We start from the raw sequence: 14,816 nt of genomic DNA on the forward strand, positions 1-14,816 counted from the left end.
TTTTTTTGCGCGCGTGAGGAACCCGAAGACACTGCTTTGCAAGGAAAACCTTGCCGTCCGCTAGTGACATTCACTGGAAAACACTCTAGGTGACCAACATACATCTATCAGAGTCAGGAAACACACTTTACAATGTTTTAGATTTTTTATTGATAAATTATCCTTTTTAAAAAGACCCACACCATATTCCAACTCAAACAACTGGTTCTGTGTATTATGTACAAAGCGTTCGTTTCTCCACATTCAGAACACGATTGTGCCCATATTCGCAATGAAATGTAGTACTACTGTAATGCTATAGGAAATCTAGCAATCCAAGAATCAAGCTTTAAGCGGGAAGGACTTACAGAATGCAATCCACAACCGGGGTGGGGTGGGGGGGGGGGGGGCAGAAATGGGGTCGACATGTTTAGTCAGGGCTATGAACACAAAAGTACCAGACTTTCTTCTTTTTAAAAAAAAAAAAAAAAAAAAAAAAAAAAAGTCATGCAAAAGCAAATCAAATGCCTTGAGAAATGTCTATTTTTCAAAGGCAATTAAAACGTTACAGTATGGTGCAAACACACGTTCCAAAATGACAAACCAGGCTTATTCTTTGAATTGAAACAAAGCAGGATGGTGTAATCCAGCACGAAGACACAGACCCAGATGTAACCCAGCAGTGCCCTCCTAGATGCCTTTCATATAGCACAGGCACACCGTACAAATAAAATGTCTAGAAGTTCACTAGACTCAAAATAAAAAAAGGTGGGACCTTCCGACGCGACGTCTGACCTCTCAGCCAATCAGAGCTGGCTATTCTAGCAGTTAAAATGCCTACAAGTTCACCACACACTGAAAATAAAAAGGTGGGACCTTCCGACATAATGCATGACCTCTCAGCCAATCAGAGCTGGCCATTCTAGCAGCTGATCATGATTGCATAAGACAGTAGTGCAATGGGCAGTTCTTACAAGGTTAACCTCATTTGGTCAAGTTGGTAACAAAACATAATACTTAAAACTGGAAAAATATCCAGGGAGTAAGAGCAGGTGCCAGCCCTAGACAGCCCAAATCCAGAGGTGTGTCTAACAGTTTGACCATCAAATCAACACAATTAAGACTAGTTTTAGTACGTTATTCATTATTTGAGTAAATGGAAAAAACTGTTTGGTCATAACACCACCAACCAAATGAATGAGTACATTGGACAATCACTTACTGTACAGTAAATATGTGGTATTTGACTGTGACCATGACAACCTGGGTTGGATTGGAGTTTCCTGGGACTAAATGAGCTGCAGCGGACAGGTGCATCCTGCCAGGCCCATCTACGCAAAGCTGTTCTCCGGGTAGCTCACTTTGATGGCACCCCAGTAACACGCTCGCACCAGGCACACCAGGCCCAGAAGGTAGGCGAAGGCCCAGGACACATATGTAGCGTGATAGCGTCTAGCGAAGTCCTGCGTGCCCACCTGACAGACAGAAAAGGGAGGCATGGCGAGAGTCAGAGCAAGAGTCAGGGTGGGAGTCAGAGCAAGAGTCACAGGAAGGGTGAGTAAGATTGAGCATAAGAGACGGGGAGAGGGGAGTCAGAGCAAGTCGGTAAGAGTTCCTTCCTGGATTTGGATTCCAGTAAAACATGTCACAGCATTACGTGCAAGTACATGGTCAACAACAAACATTTCTAAATTGTTCTGGTCCATGAGGATTTGAAGAATTTTTTACACAACGTTAGCCGCGCTGCTACACTCGATTTCTTTAACAATTGTCAAAGTGATACGAAATGTGATTGCGGTAAGCGATTGTGTTCGATCAGGTCATTTCTTGGGCTCTTTAAAGCAAGAGGAGGTTGTTGGAAACACCCACAAGAAGGGTAAAGGGATATGCCCCCGTGGCACTCTGCCAGGCCCTGGGGGCGCCCCTGGGGCATTCGGGGCTCGTACTCACAGTTAAGCCAATCCCGATGAAGATACAGATCATGCCCACTGTGATGTAGGCACAGCAGCGCCGTCGAGGAAGGGCGCTGCCCACAGAGGATCTGGGGAAAAATAGCCCGTGGTGCTTAATTTGAATTAGTGGGTTTGGTCCTGCTGCATGCTGTGCTTTAACCTCAGCTGCACACAGCACAAAAGCTCCTTCCCAAGTCGCGTCACATGACCACAGTGCCCCTTCACATGTCTGCCATGTGACTGGATTGGGAATCAGCCCTGGGGACTGGGGAATGAATCAGCTGCTTTGCTAATCTCCATTTTCACCACATGGGAACATCTAGAGATTTTATTTGATTCTCTTAGCAGTTGCTCTCATCCTGAGCGCTTAAATACCTGCTCTCACACTTTGCACTAAAAGCTGCTTAATCGGAGGCAGTGAAGCACCCGGCTTGCTCACATATGAGCACGGACCAAGGACTCCATCGCCTCATTACTCGTTCCTGACCACCCCCACATTACATGAAAGTGAACCCTAACCCTAACCCTAACCCAACAAGCTCTCAAAATGTAAACCAGTCACCAGTGACAGACTCCTCCCATCTCCATACCCATCTCCCTAAGATCCAACTGTTCACTGGCTCGAAGGGCTAAGACACAGATTGATCACAAGGTTGCCGTTTCACACCCCCGCAGTTATTTCACCACTGGGCAAGACCCTTAACCCCCAACTGGTCCAGGCACTGGCTGACCCTGTGTTCTCAACTGTATATCACTTTAGATAAAAGAATCTGATAAGTTTCGATGAGCTACATGGGGTTCTTCAAAAAGCAGCATCAGAGATAATCTGAAGCTACACGCGTGTATGAGGAAAACGGCTGAAATCCCATAGCTGCAGGATTCGGAGCAGTTAGTTTCAGTGGTGTAATCTACAGTGTAACACAGCACCCCCCATCCCCACCATCCGCAAAAAAAAAATAAAAAATTCTCATTGTTTGCTCAAGGCATAACACCAATCACATGGGTGCACATGGAAAGTCTCCAGGAAGCTCAGCGCTTAACAAGCTGGTAAACTTGACATCATCGATGTGAATCGGGTCAGGAAAGAGAGAGAGAGACAAACTTACATTTTTTTACAGTGTGGACACTTTGCCAGTGTGTTAAATCGCAGCTCCATCCACTAAAGACAAAAGAGAGGCAGAAAGACGTCAAAAGCTGCGCGGTTTCGCTCAAACGCTACAGGTCACGAGTCCCGGAGCCTCTCGCCACTGCTGACCCCCCAGCAGACCCGCCTGATGCCAAAGCCCCACCCTCGCCAAGATGACATCAAAACAAAGTGGAGATTTGGGTTGTGTTCTCTTTCGAATTATAATCAGTCTGAAATTAACCCCCGAGTCAAGCACCTCTTAACATCCATCCATCCACCCACCCACCGTACCAACTTGTCCTATTCAGGGTTGCTGGGGGTCCGGAGTCTATCCTAGAGGCTACGGGCACAAGGCAAAGAACAACCCAAGTCGACGCCCCAAACCAAAATCGCTCGGCCCACTCGCACAGGGACACCGATAAGCAATTTTGTGTCTCCAATTCACCTCAGCTGGTTTTTGCATGTTGGGGGGGGGGGGGGGGGGGAACCATAGTACCCAGAGGAAACCCCATGACAGTACAGGGGGAATATACCAAAAGGTGTGAGGCGACAGTGCTAACCAGCGAGTCACTGCGTCACTGCACTGCCCTGCACCGCATAACCATCTGTCTATTTTAAATCCCAGAACGCCAAGGGGTGTAAATGTGTGGAAAGGGAGGGAAGTACATCCGCTACAGCGGCACTGGCCTGCAGAGCAGACGTCACCCCACCCGTCACCCCAGTGTGCCGTTTCACCGGACAGTACGCACCAGGAAAGTGTTGCCGCAGTGTCCGCACACCACACGCATGCCCTCGGGCTGCACGGGGAGGGCAGGCTGGGCAGGCTGCTCCTCCGGAATCACCATGACTGGGCTCAGGTTGATGATGCGTCTGCTGTGGGATGAGGGGACGACAACAGCATCGTGCTCAGCTTGCTCATGATTTCCATGTTAATTCATAGACCCTAAAAGCAACAACACTGTCAACGTTATGCATAGATCTGCTGTAGTTTAATGGCAGGTGGGGATCTGTAACTCGGCACACAGCTAAGGGCAGCGTTTCCTCGATCTGCCCCTTGGGGACCCACAGCCGGTCCACATTTTTGCTTCTTTCAAGCTCCCTGCCAGACAGTTCGCATCTTTTCTCTCTACAGGGAGCGAAAACCTGGACTGTCTGTGGGTCCCCAAAGACCGGATTGGGAAACACTGCGAAATGCGATCATTCAAATGAAGACCCCGCCTCCCCCCCCCCCTACCAGTTAGGTCGTGGACATCCTATCCTCCGAGACGTGTCTTTGCAGATTAGCAGGCAGTTACACGGGCACCTCACATACTTTTTTCCATTTGGTGGGTTTTTGATTGGCTAGAAGGAAGAAACATTCTCTTAGTAACAAGTCACAGGCATGGGGGGGGCAGGGGGGGGGGGGGCACAAATCCAGCACTGACAGTCACTGGGCTGCCATGGAGGCTCTGACTCTAGGCAAAATTCAACACCACAGGGCACAATTCAGATACGCCGCTGTGGCTCATTGTACAGCATGACACCCCGATGCTGGGCGACCCCCCCAGGACATCACGAAACATCAGACCCCCCCCCCCCCCCCCCCGAATTAGCCTGAAGCGGAAGGGCTGACCAGGATCCCATAACAGCAGCACACCGACACAAAGACGTGATGACGAAGAGTGAGAGATCGATGGAAGGACCTGGCTGATCTTTGAATCTTGTGGAAGGAATGATAAAGAAACAGGAAATGGAATTTGTTAAACTTACCATCTCAATTTTAGGGAATGATTCTAATATATATATATATATATATATATATATATATATATATATATATATATATAATATATATATATATATATATATATATATATATATATATATATATATATATATATATATATATTTTTTTTTAAATCTTAGGCTGCTCAGACAATTTATAAATGAGTAACTATCTAAAATGACCAGGGTCAGAAGGTTATAATTATACAAGCATTGCACAGCATGAATTTGCATTAATCATGTTCCTGACCGTGTATGCATTATAGGGACAGCAACTTCTAACGGCTGAAACCTGAGCCGGTGTTTATCTCCAGAAGGTCCATAGGTAGCCTGATCCACTACTTTCATTGACTTTTACGAGCCAAAAGGCATGACGTCCATGAGACCATCATGTGACCATCATGTGACCGTAGCATGTCCCTCCCAGTGAGCACTACCCACAAAGCTGCTCCCGAACCCTTATCCAATGGGGGCCGAGAGCATGACTGTGCCTTACTAGAAAGTTCATTCAGATTCGCAAAAGGTGCTCTGGTACATCAGTGAGAGAGAGGAGCTGAGGAGCGGGACTGGGTAATTAATCTGAATTTTAAAATTTCAAAAGTACGAGTTTCGCCTCCAACGATTTTTCAAAACAAAACAATTCTGATAAAACAATTATTGTGCTGCATTTTGTTTTGCAATGATGCTCCTCTTTTGTCTCGTGTTACAAATCCATTGCACGCCTTTCCAGCCCCTTTTCAGTTGTGAAAAAAATTAATGAATTATTTTTTAAAGGAAATCCACTGTTACCCATTGACTTTGGAAATTTTAATCATGATAAAGAATTGTGATCTTTTGACCAAATTAATTGCGATTATGATCAAATTGACCAAAATAATTGCGATTATGATTTTTGCCACAATCGAGCAGCTCATAAATGGGGGGGGGCTCTGGCAGAAATGGGTGATTTTGATAAACGGAGCATGATGGGAGAGAGCAGCAGCCTCTTACCGTGGCCTCATTGCAAGTCGTGCATTTGACCACGTGCTGATGGAGCTTGCCGTCCAGGTTGATGAGGGACTGGCACACGCGGCAGTTGATGACAGGAACGCCTGCGGCATCGGGGTTTGCGATGGCCGTGTAAGGGGGAGGAAGCTCCGCTACAAGCAGAACATGGATATGTTTCAGGACGCTTCATCGTGCTTGGGAGAGACCGGTCCCAAGAGGAACAGGCCAAAGCCAGTGTCTCTCAACCCGGTTCTCGGGGACCCCCACGAGGGTCACATTTTTGCTCCCTCCCAGCACACACTGAACCAAACAATGGATACCGAATCTCTGGTACAGGTGTGTCCCCGAGGACTGGGAGACACACACTGCCAAAAAGCTTAGAGGAAGTATACATTTCCCTGGAGAAATAAAAACCAGCAGCAGATATACCTCTGCAGTGTGAGGAGTCATAACAGGTACCAAACTGCTATATTCCTATTTTTCCCACCCACCTCACCTTGCATCTACAGGAAGATCGGCACAGATCGTTGTACTCAACCACACCATGGCCTTTACGTCTATTGGCGATGCTGGACATACAGTGAAGGACAGATTCAGATATCTTGGAGGATGGGTTGGGGGCGAGAACTCATGGCACGCTTGGGCTGATAACCCAGGCAGCTGTTGGGCGTGCGAGACGCTCAAATCAGCACCCTTCCGTTTGAACTTAAAAAAAAAAAAAAAAAAAAACACACACGATCTCTGACCTCTTAAAATGGAGAGAATGACACTGCAGTGGAGTGAGACATGTGATCTCCTACTGATCAGTGGCCTAATGGCCTGCAGATTTCAGGGAGCATCCAAACTGGAAATCAGTAACCAGCAGATGTGAAGAAGCACTGACACAATCGGTGCTTATCAGAGCAGCCACAGAATTCTGCAGAGACCATGTCTTGGCGATTCATGAACTCTGAACTAGGCTCGGGCGGAGTGCGATTTCTCATACCTACCAGACACTACAGTGCTGTAAACTGTATTTTCAAAAGCAATGCTATTCCAGTATTTTGAAATTTTGCCAGTTTGCCTACCGGGGGTGCTGTGCCGAATCCCCATTTTCCACAGTTACTATCCGTTAGCAAACGGACTCCTCTATACAATACAAAAAATAAATATTTTAGGCAGGGGGGTTGGGGGGGGGGGGGGGGGAAGAGCGTTGGGAATGGAGGCGATCAAAACAGCAGCATCGCCACTGCAGATCTCAGGACAGGAGCAGGGCCACCGGCATAAGCTCCTGGGGACATGAACAAAGGAAGACACACTTCGATATAATCGATCACAGAAACGTTCAGGCAGGTTAACTAAACGATAACCGCTAACTGCATGCACAGGATGTCGGCCCTGCGTATTCCCCAAGCAAAACATAACCAAAACCAGTACAATCCATCCATTTTCCCCCCAAGTGCTTATCTAGTCGCAGTGAGCCTGGAGTCCAGCCCAGAAGGCACGGGATGCCAGTCCTTCTCAGGACAGGCAATGACACACCCAATAGCACACCATGGGCAATTCAGAAACAGATTGCAAATTTTGGGACTGTGGAAAACCAGACCATGTTAAGGAAACCCACACACACAGACTGAGGGCATGCAAACTCTACATATAGAGCATAACACGGTACGCAAAGCCACAACCTTGGAGGTGTGAGGCCACAGCGCCACCTCCAGGCCACCCCATGGCATTCTTACGCACAAATTAAGTCATTGACTTTGTATTCGTAGAGTCTGAAAATTAGATGTTTCACGATATGGAGATAAGATAACCTACACGAACTCATGTTCAACATCCTGCTTTTCTTAATTTCCTTTTTGGTTTCCAGAAAGCTGCATTAACGAGAGTCGCCAAGCTTAAAATTCCTTTCTAATAGTATTCTGGCAAGGTCGATTGACAGTTTAGGAAATTTAGTAAATTACAGACTGGCAAGTGAACCATATGATGTCAAATCTGCCATGACAACTGTTAACCCTGGCAAATAGGCAGTACACAGAGTCTTAGATCTCCCCCCCCCCCCCCCCAAGTTCTGCACCATTGCTGACTTTCATGTATAGAAAAGCATAAACTAGCATCCAAGCAAACCCACAGTAACCTATGATTCTAGTATCAGTTAAACAGTTCCCAGGTTAGCCAGCATTTATCATATTGGAATGATTGAACTGTAACAATGCATCTGTACAGCTACCCAGATACAGCAAATCGAAAACCTTGCATACAACAAAACTGCATCCTTTCATCTGTTGACCAGCTCATTTTCCCGTGACACTCCTGCCATCCCACTTCTCTCTTATTTTCTTTTCGGTTTCCAGAAAGCTGCATCAATGAGGGTCTTGCTATGACCAGCGGTCACATGCACATAATCTACCACATAAGTCATCTTGGATCAGTTTCACTAACAAGTTACTCTCATGACGGTAATATTTTGCCGGACATGGTCTGGCGCATCACAACACGAACATTCCACATAATATTGATATTTAGTAACGCGAAAAAAATATGACACCGATATTAGCAACACATTATATGAATAATCAAACAACAGTAAAACTGGGTTATTGTGCATGGAAACGCCGTTTATCCATTTACCACGTCCAGACATCCATCAGAAATGTTTAGTCAGTGTAAATGTATTGTGTTTGTCCGGGGTTACAATCGGCAAGTCCTATTGTGGCACCTTGGCTGTTTCTGACATGAGTGAGATGCAAAGATCGTAAATGTATAAGAAACGAGCAGGGTGCAAGTGACCATTATGAAAGACGGCCAGAGGAGCGGGGCAGCCGGGCATGACACCCAAAAGCGCACAGCTGCTCCGGGTTTCAATGCCTAAGACGGATTTTAACATAAAGAGCAAACAAGACATGCAGCCACCGCTATTTAAAGCCCCCAAAATGCTAAAAATACAATTAAATGTGGCCCGTCAAAATGACTCTTCCAGTAGCAGCAGCGGATAAGCGCAGCAACTGCCCGTTAATGGGGAAAAGCAGCGCCGTCCTACGGGTTCCGGGCCGGGAGACCGGGCTGCAGCCCGGCCTGCCAGCGGTCACATATGCGGCTTCATGCTCTTTAAGCCGCACTAATTAAAACGTCTCATTTTAATTACGCCCGACAATATTCTGCGGACGCGGCTGCAGGATGATGAGGGCCGGATAGGAGCGACACAAAGAGCGCCGAGAACCGGGAGCTGATCCGGGGCTCACAGCCGGCCGAAGCGGGCCGATACGGGCCACCGCAAACGGGGCGCCGGCCTTCAGGCGGGTCACCGGGCGACGGCGTTTCCCAGCCGCTGCACCGAACGCAGGCCTGCGCAGTCCGGCCCCGGCGCCCTTGCCAGCCTCCCGCGAAACGCCCGAAATGAATCAGCACGGCTCGCCTCGGCCCGGCTCACCTCTCGGGCTGCCGTCCTGCAGGTACGGGGGTGCTGTGGGAGTTACGCTGCCCGAGTCCGGGACTGACAGCAGCGGGGACCGCTCGTCCATGCCATCCGAAGCCATGTCTGTCTGATACGGTGCACAGAGAGCCGCCGACGGGAAGCAGCGCAGCCGGGAACGGGCCGCCGGTACCGATGGGCGGCGCTCCGAGGGCGGGGCTTCAGTGCGACTCCGGGGGTGCGGCGCTGTTTATCGGGAGCCTGCAGATCAGCCCACCCCCGCTAATAAAGCACTTTGGAGAGACGCGTCTGGCTGCCAATGTCAGACCCGGATTTCGAGCAGCACACGCAGCAAAGTCAAGTCTGTCATACCATCCATACGCAGGCACAGAGACACGAAATAACGCTGCTCGGAGACCCCGGAGCGACATACAAACAGCAGCTAGTGACAAGACAAAGTGCAAAACACAGGACAGTGTCAAACAGGGGGCTGGACACAGGGGCTTACATACAGTGTACTATGTGCAGGTAAAAAAATACAGCAGCAATAAAGGGTGGAATAAATATAGTGCAACTGAATAATCAGATAAATTAAAACTCTTCATGGTCACATCGACACGCATGTAGGGAAAACTGGTATGCTGTCTAATCGTAAAGCTTATTAAAAGCGTATAGATAAGGTCTCTTCGACATCCTGCCTGTTATACTATAGGAACATGAGTTCATTTGAGATTTCTTTTGGGGAAAATATTAAGATGAAGAATGTTATAAATACAATACAAAATGTTAACATATTCTTGGATATATCTAAAAAAAAAAAAAATAGTGACAGAATCCTGAATGCAGCGGAGCCGTCGTGACAGGCTGCCTTTGGGGAGCCCAGTTTAATTGCCTTGCACGCTGATATTTACACATACAAGCATTCACTGATTCGTCATTCTTAACGTGGGAGTTTTACGGTGACGCTGGTTATTTCTAGTAGAATATCATACAGGTTCCAAGCGATCAACTGTACACATAAGTAGCCACCTGAAAGAGCACAAATCACTCGTGCGCAAGGACAGCAGAACCATCCCCCAGGTTACGTAAGCGACGTGCGCTGCTATTGGACAGTGACGTTCTGCGTCTTGCGTACGTCGAAAAGATACGGTAATAACGCAGAGATGGTTGAATTCAATTTCAAAGGGACGTAGTCAAGCGAATACGACCTTATCCAGCGTCACCAGATTAACTGCGCATCTGTCTATAAGTACCTGGGGAAGAAAAAATATATATATTAACCTTTAAGTGTTTCCTTAATAATATGCCGTATTAGGAAATGAGAGGTGGGTTTCTGCTGAACACCAACACGAGCGGGGGTGTGATCATCTTTTGTGTTGTAGCGCATCTTTGAGGGGCGTAACGCTTGATGTTCGCGGACCAATGAGAGGCGCCCGCTGAGCCGCCGAACACCGGAAGCGCCCTGAAGCCGAAAACGTCGTGCTGCGCCTGGCCTGTTGATCGCCCGTCAGCATGTCAGTCGTCTGGTTAATGTGAATTAACCGAAACAGATTTGCGGAAATTGCAGAAAGCATGGAGGACCAGGAGACAGCGGAGGAGCTGTTATTTAAACAGCAGCGAAAAGAGAAGAAAGATCTGCAGGGCAAGTCGATCTGTCAATTTTCTGTGATGTGCTATAGTTAAAATACCCGTCTAATAGTCCGCTTGTAATGTCACCGTCACCAAGTCTGTATGCAATGACTGTATGCAGTCTCTCTTGTATTACTTGCCAAATTTAACGTCTTTGAGACCTAGCGTTCGGTAGTTTTGTACTAAACATTAATGGGACGAAGGGTTTTACAAGGTCCTATGAAGAATCGGTCAGCTGGAAGTTTGAAATAAACATTACAGAATAATCCTCTGTCTGGTGCTAATACCACGCACACAAATGGGGAACAAGCTCTGTACTGATGGATAGATGGATGGATGGCTTGATTCAGGGAATGATCCGTTCGGGTTTGCGACACCTACGTTCATTTAACTTTAGTGGTTAATGTCGCTTACTTTTTTTTTTCCATTTGACAGCCAAAATTCAGAGCATGAAAAATGCTGTACCTAAAAATGACAAAAAAAGGAGAAAACAGCTGGCCGAAGACATTGCAAAGCTAGAAGCTGAACTCGGTGAGAAACACGAAGAGGAACTGAAGCATCTGAACAGTTCTGAACTTGAAGACAAGGTGTGCTTTCTTATTTTTCTGTTTACAGAGGTTTTAAATGTGCATAAATGATGTGTGTGGTCTGTGTGTTTTGAAATGTGCAAATAAAGTGATTTTAAAGCTGCCCTTTTTTAAACGTGTAGTTTTTAGGAAGTTCATCGAGTTTTGTTATGGAAAACAAATCTTCATAATTAAAAAAAATATACATACGTCCCATTTGAATTCAATAAATACTTTTGCATTACCATTTGTTGTCATATATGATGTATCTTTTTTACTATTACAACTGCCTGGCTTAGCTATGGCTCATTGGAAATCAGAAAAGTATAAAATGGTTTTCTTTTGAAAATTTGTTGAATCAAAATGGAATGGCTGGTATATATTTAAAGTCATCTTGTTTTGAAATATTGTCCACATTTATCATGGCGTATTTCTTCTTCCTTCTGAAACTTATATTATGCAAATGAGTTTTCTAGTCACTTTTTTTCTTTCATATTTTGTACTTGGAGGCTGATGATCTTGCCAATGGAGTGCAGAGCCTGGATCTGGATGCTGATGACCCAAAACCGTCCAAACAGCGTCCTTCCAAGGCCCAGAAGAGGCGGGTGAGACGCGAGCGGTTATTGGAACAGGCGCCAACATGCGAGCTGTGCATTTTTATGACTGTACTGTGCCTTCAGGATAGGAAGGCCGCCCTGGAGAAGGAGAGGGAGAACAGGATCGCGGAGGCCGAGGTGGAGAATCTGCAGGGCTCTCGGCACCTGGAGAACCAGAAGCTTTCGCAGATACTGGGAGGGAAGCAGTTGCAGATCAGAGAGATCATGTCGGACGGGCACTGCCTGTACCGGGCCGTGGAGGACCAGCTGCTGAGGCGAGGCTCCACCCTGGGCCTGGCGGAGCTCCGCAGCCAGACCGCCCAGCACATGAGGAAGCACGCTGAGGAATTCCTCCCCTTTCTCACCAATCCCACCACCGGCGACGTCTTCACGCCCGGTGAGGACGGCCTGCCCATCACCGAACCTTCCAGATCCCGTTACACATGTCACATTACTCATTAAGCTCATTCTTTAATTTAGCGGCTTATCCTTAACCCTTATAATCCCGTCGCCATGGCAGCACCCGTCTTCCGCCTTTGCATGATCAGTCTGCTCCGGCGTTGTAATAAATCACGTCGCCAATGTTACTCTCTTCAGGTGCCCTTCTTATGACACAGAGGCTGCATCCTGTCTTTCTGTCCCCACAGAGGAATTTGAAAAGTACTGCAGCGAAGTCGCGGACACGGCGGCTTGGGGTGGACAGCTGGAGGTAAGGGTGGCGGCCCGTGGGTCCCACGCTGAAAACGCTCAGTAACCTAAAAGCCGGAAATGCCAAACTACCGAAACAAAGAGAACACAAAGGGTTTTTTTGTGGCTCTGGGTTACGCCTGGCTGCCAAAGCAGCTCCAGTGTGATGATGAAGTGATCCAACACTGTTCCTCCATTTAAAATTCTATCGTTGAGTGAAAATCATAGCTTTAGGCACCGCTGCTCAGTTTCCCTTCAGTGTTCATTATAAACCTAGAGACCGTCAAACTGTTCAGTGTCCTGTGCATGGGCACATGGTCATTCCAAGATAGAGGGTCAATGTGGTTGATCAGAATACCGTTTGTGTTTATTTTAACAATTACCATAAGTCACCAGACACTGTAGAACACAGATATCTGCCCTGTGGCACGTGAGTACTCTTCTACTCGTTTAATGGTACTTATCCAGCTTAAATGTCTAGTGTTATTAAAGTTTAATAAAGGTATTAAGCTCAGTAACATGACTGGAGGCCAAAGGACCGTACTCGATGAAACCCGTGGACGTAGTTGCTTATCTACTGGGCCTTACGATTTCAAGTAGTGTCTGCTGAGTGGCTTGGAAAGATGAGTCGTCTGTGACCACAATTCCTGACAGATGGTCCCCCGCTATCAGAAGTCACCGACGGCCGTGTCTGTCCAGCAATTTCATACACGACTCAAAGCATTTTAGTTACAGGCTTTCAGTATATTTTTGTCCCTTGTTTATTAAAGCTTATTTTATATATTTTTTGCTGACGTGTGTAAAATGTATGACCAGTAATAGTAAATGTACACTAACAGACTTTGATTGTCTCATGCCAGCTACGAGCGCTGACTGAAGTCCTCCAGATCCCCATCGAGGTCATTCAAGCAGAGTCTCCTATCATTGTGATTGGTGAAGAGCACCGTGAACCACCAATCACTCTGGTGTAAGTTTGTGGAAGTCTATCCACTGTCTCCTCTGGCAATTTTTAGCAGGAAGTCCAAATGCCTAAGAATACTGTTGCATTTTTTTTTGGGGTTTCGAGGGTGTTTCTTTTTAAACCATTTCTAGGCCGTGTTTGCGGTTCTCTGTCATCCACTCATCACGCCTGAATTGACCCCCTGGACTGATCATTGACCGTGTGACAGTTCTGGGAAGCTAACCCAGTGCGCGTTGGGTTGTGTTTCAGCTACATGCGGCACGCCTATGGTCTTGGGGAACACTACAATTCCGTGGAGCCGCTGAAGGAGGAAGAGACCTGAGATTCTTCTTCTCCTGCATCGTTGTGTGATTTTCATAGACCAGTGCTTCTGGGGTTAGAATAAGAGCAAACTTGCTCCTGTTTAAGTGACAGCTCTGGTGCTCTTTATCCAATGGCCTGAAACTGTTACTTTTTGGAATCTGAAGAATTGCAGGTTTTGTCCCCCCCCCAGTGGCCAATTTTGCAGATGTACCTGAAGAGTTGTGTCTCGGTAATGCTAGGCTGTGTTCCTGAGGACATATGCCAAATTATGTATCTCATGAGATGGGAATTAAAGTAACAGCATACTGGTGTATCTCAGTTGTGCTTTAAAAACTTATTAACTCATACGGATAGATTGTGAATGAAGCTATTTAATGCAGTGTTTTTTTTTTTTTTTTTTTTATTAGGTCACTATAATCATTCTGTCCCCCCAGGGGTACACTTAAGTACATCAGGAAAGGCATTTAATAATCCATTTTTACAAAAACTTCCTGTTTGATTTTATAAGTACTTTTCAAGTTTTATTATAATGAATTTAAAATAGGCCACATGGACCACAAGTGTTTTCACATTAGTGTTAACGTGTACCCTAGCCCAGACATAAAAGTGGGTGTCATTCTGAAAGGTACCACTAGGGCATCTAAGAATAAGGTGATGGACCATTCTATACCCTATTAATAGCATCAAATACCTCTATCCTATGTTGTTTTTTATGGTTACGCCTTATTCTTTAGGCACCTGCAGCCCTTTTTTTTGTGTATAATAATACAAAAGTGTGTCAGCACGTTCCAATACACTCTCACGACAAGTGTTACTTACTAGTGATAGTTTTAAATGTGCTTTTATGGAGAAAAAAAAATATCGTCACTGAT

General features: G+C 46.4%; 2 protein-coding genes across 2 annotated transcripts; one reads left to right on the forward strand and one right to left on the reverse strand.

Moving 5' to 3' along the window:
• Positions 1-133: 133 nt before the first annotated feature.
• On the reverse strand, positions 134-9,593 carry pip4p2 (phosphatidylinositol-4,5-bisphosphate 4-phosphatase 2). Its single transcript, XM_048993934.1, has 7 exons — positions 9,221-9,593; positions 5,812-5,960; positions 4,292-4,398; positions 3,807-3,930; positions 3,038-3,090; positions 1,930-2,020; positions 134-1,454 (listed from the first exon to the last, which is right to left on the reverse strand). Exons 1-7 carry the CDS (start codon positions 9,324-9,326, stop codon positions 1,311-1,313), a joined length of 774 nt encoding a protein of 257 aa, XP_048849891.1. The 5' UTR covers positions 9,327-9,593; the 3' UTR covers positions 134-1,310.
• A 754-nt stretch (positions 9,594-10,347) lies between these two features.
• Positions 10,348-14,257, forward strand: otud6b (OTU deubiquitinase 6B). Its single transcript, XM_048993933.1, has 7 exons — positions 10,348-10,844; positions 11,267-11,418; positions 11,907-12,002; positions 12,078-12,390; positions 12,641-12,702; positions 13,541-13,647; positions 13,891-14,257. Exons 1-7 carry the CDS (start codon positions 10,775-10,777, stop codon positions 13,961-13,963), a joined length of 873 nt encoding a protein of 290 aa, XP_048849890.1. The 5' UTR covers positions 10,348-10,774; the 3' UTR covers positions 13,964-14,257.
• Positions 14,258-14,816: the final 559 nt, after the last annotated feature.

Source organism: Brienomyrus brachyistius, chromosome 23 (assembly GCF_023856365.1).
Source record: "Brienomyrus brachyistius isolate T26 chromosome 23, BBRACH_0.4, whole genome shotgun sequence".
NCBI classification, from domain to species: domain Eukaryota; kingdom Metazoa; phylum Chordata; class Actinopteri; order Osteoglossiformes; family Mormyridae; genus Brienomyrus; species Brienomyrus brachyistius.

Coding starts and splice junctions, on each gene's coding strand:
- pip4p2 (XM_048993934.1), bottom strand. CDS start 9,326: ATGGCTTCGGATGGCATGGACGAGCGGTCCCCGCTGCTGTCAGTCCCG. Junction 3,931..4,291: donor GGATGTCCACGACCTAACTG/GTAGGGGGGGGG, acceptor CTCATCCCACAG/CAGACGCATCATCAACCTGA. Junction 3,091..3,806: donor ACTGCGGCAACACTTTCCTG/GTGCGTACTGTC, acceptor TTTTGTCTTTAG/TGGATGGAGCTGCGATTTAA.
- otud6b (XM_048993933.1), top strand. CDS start 10,775: ATGGAGGACCAGGAGACAGCGGAGGAGCTGTTATTTAAACAGCAGCGA. Junction 12,003..12,077: donor CCAAGGCCCAGAAGAGGCGG/GTGAGACGCGAG, acceptor CTGTGCCTTCAG/GATAGGAAGGCCGCCCTGGA. Junction 12,703..13,540: donor CTTGGGGTGGACAGCTGGAG/GTAAGGGTGGCG, acceptor GTCTCATGCCAG/CTACGAGCGCTGACTGAAGT.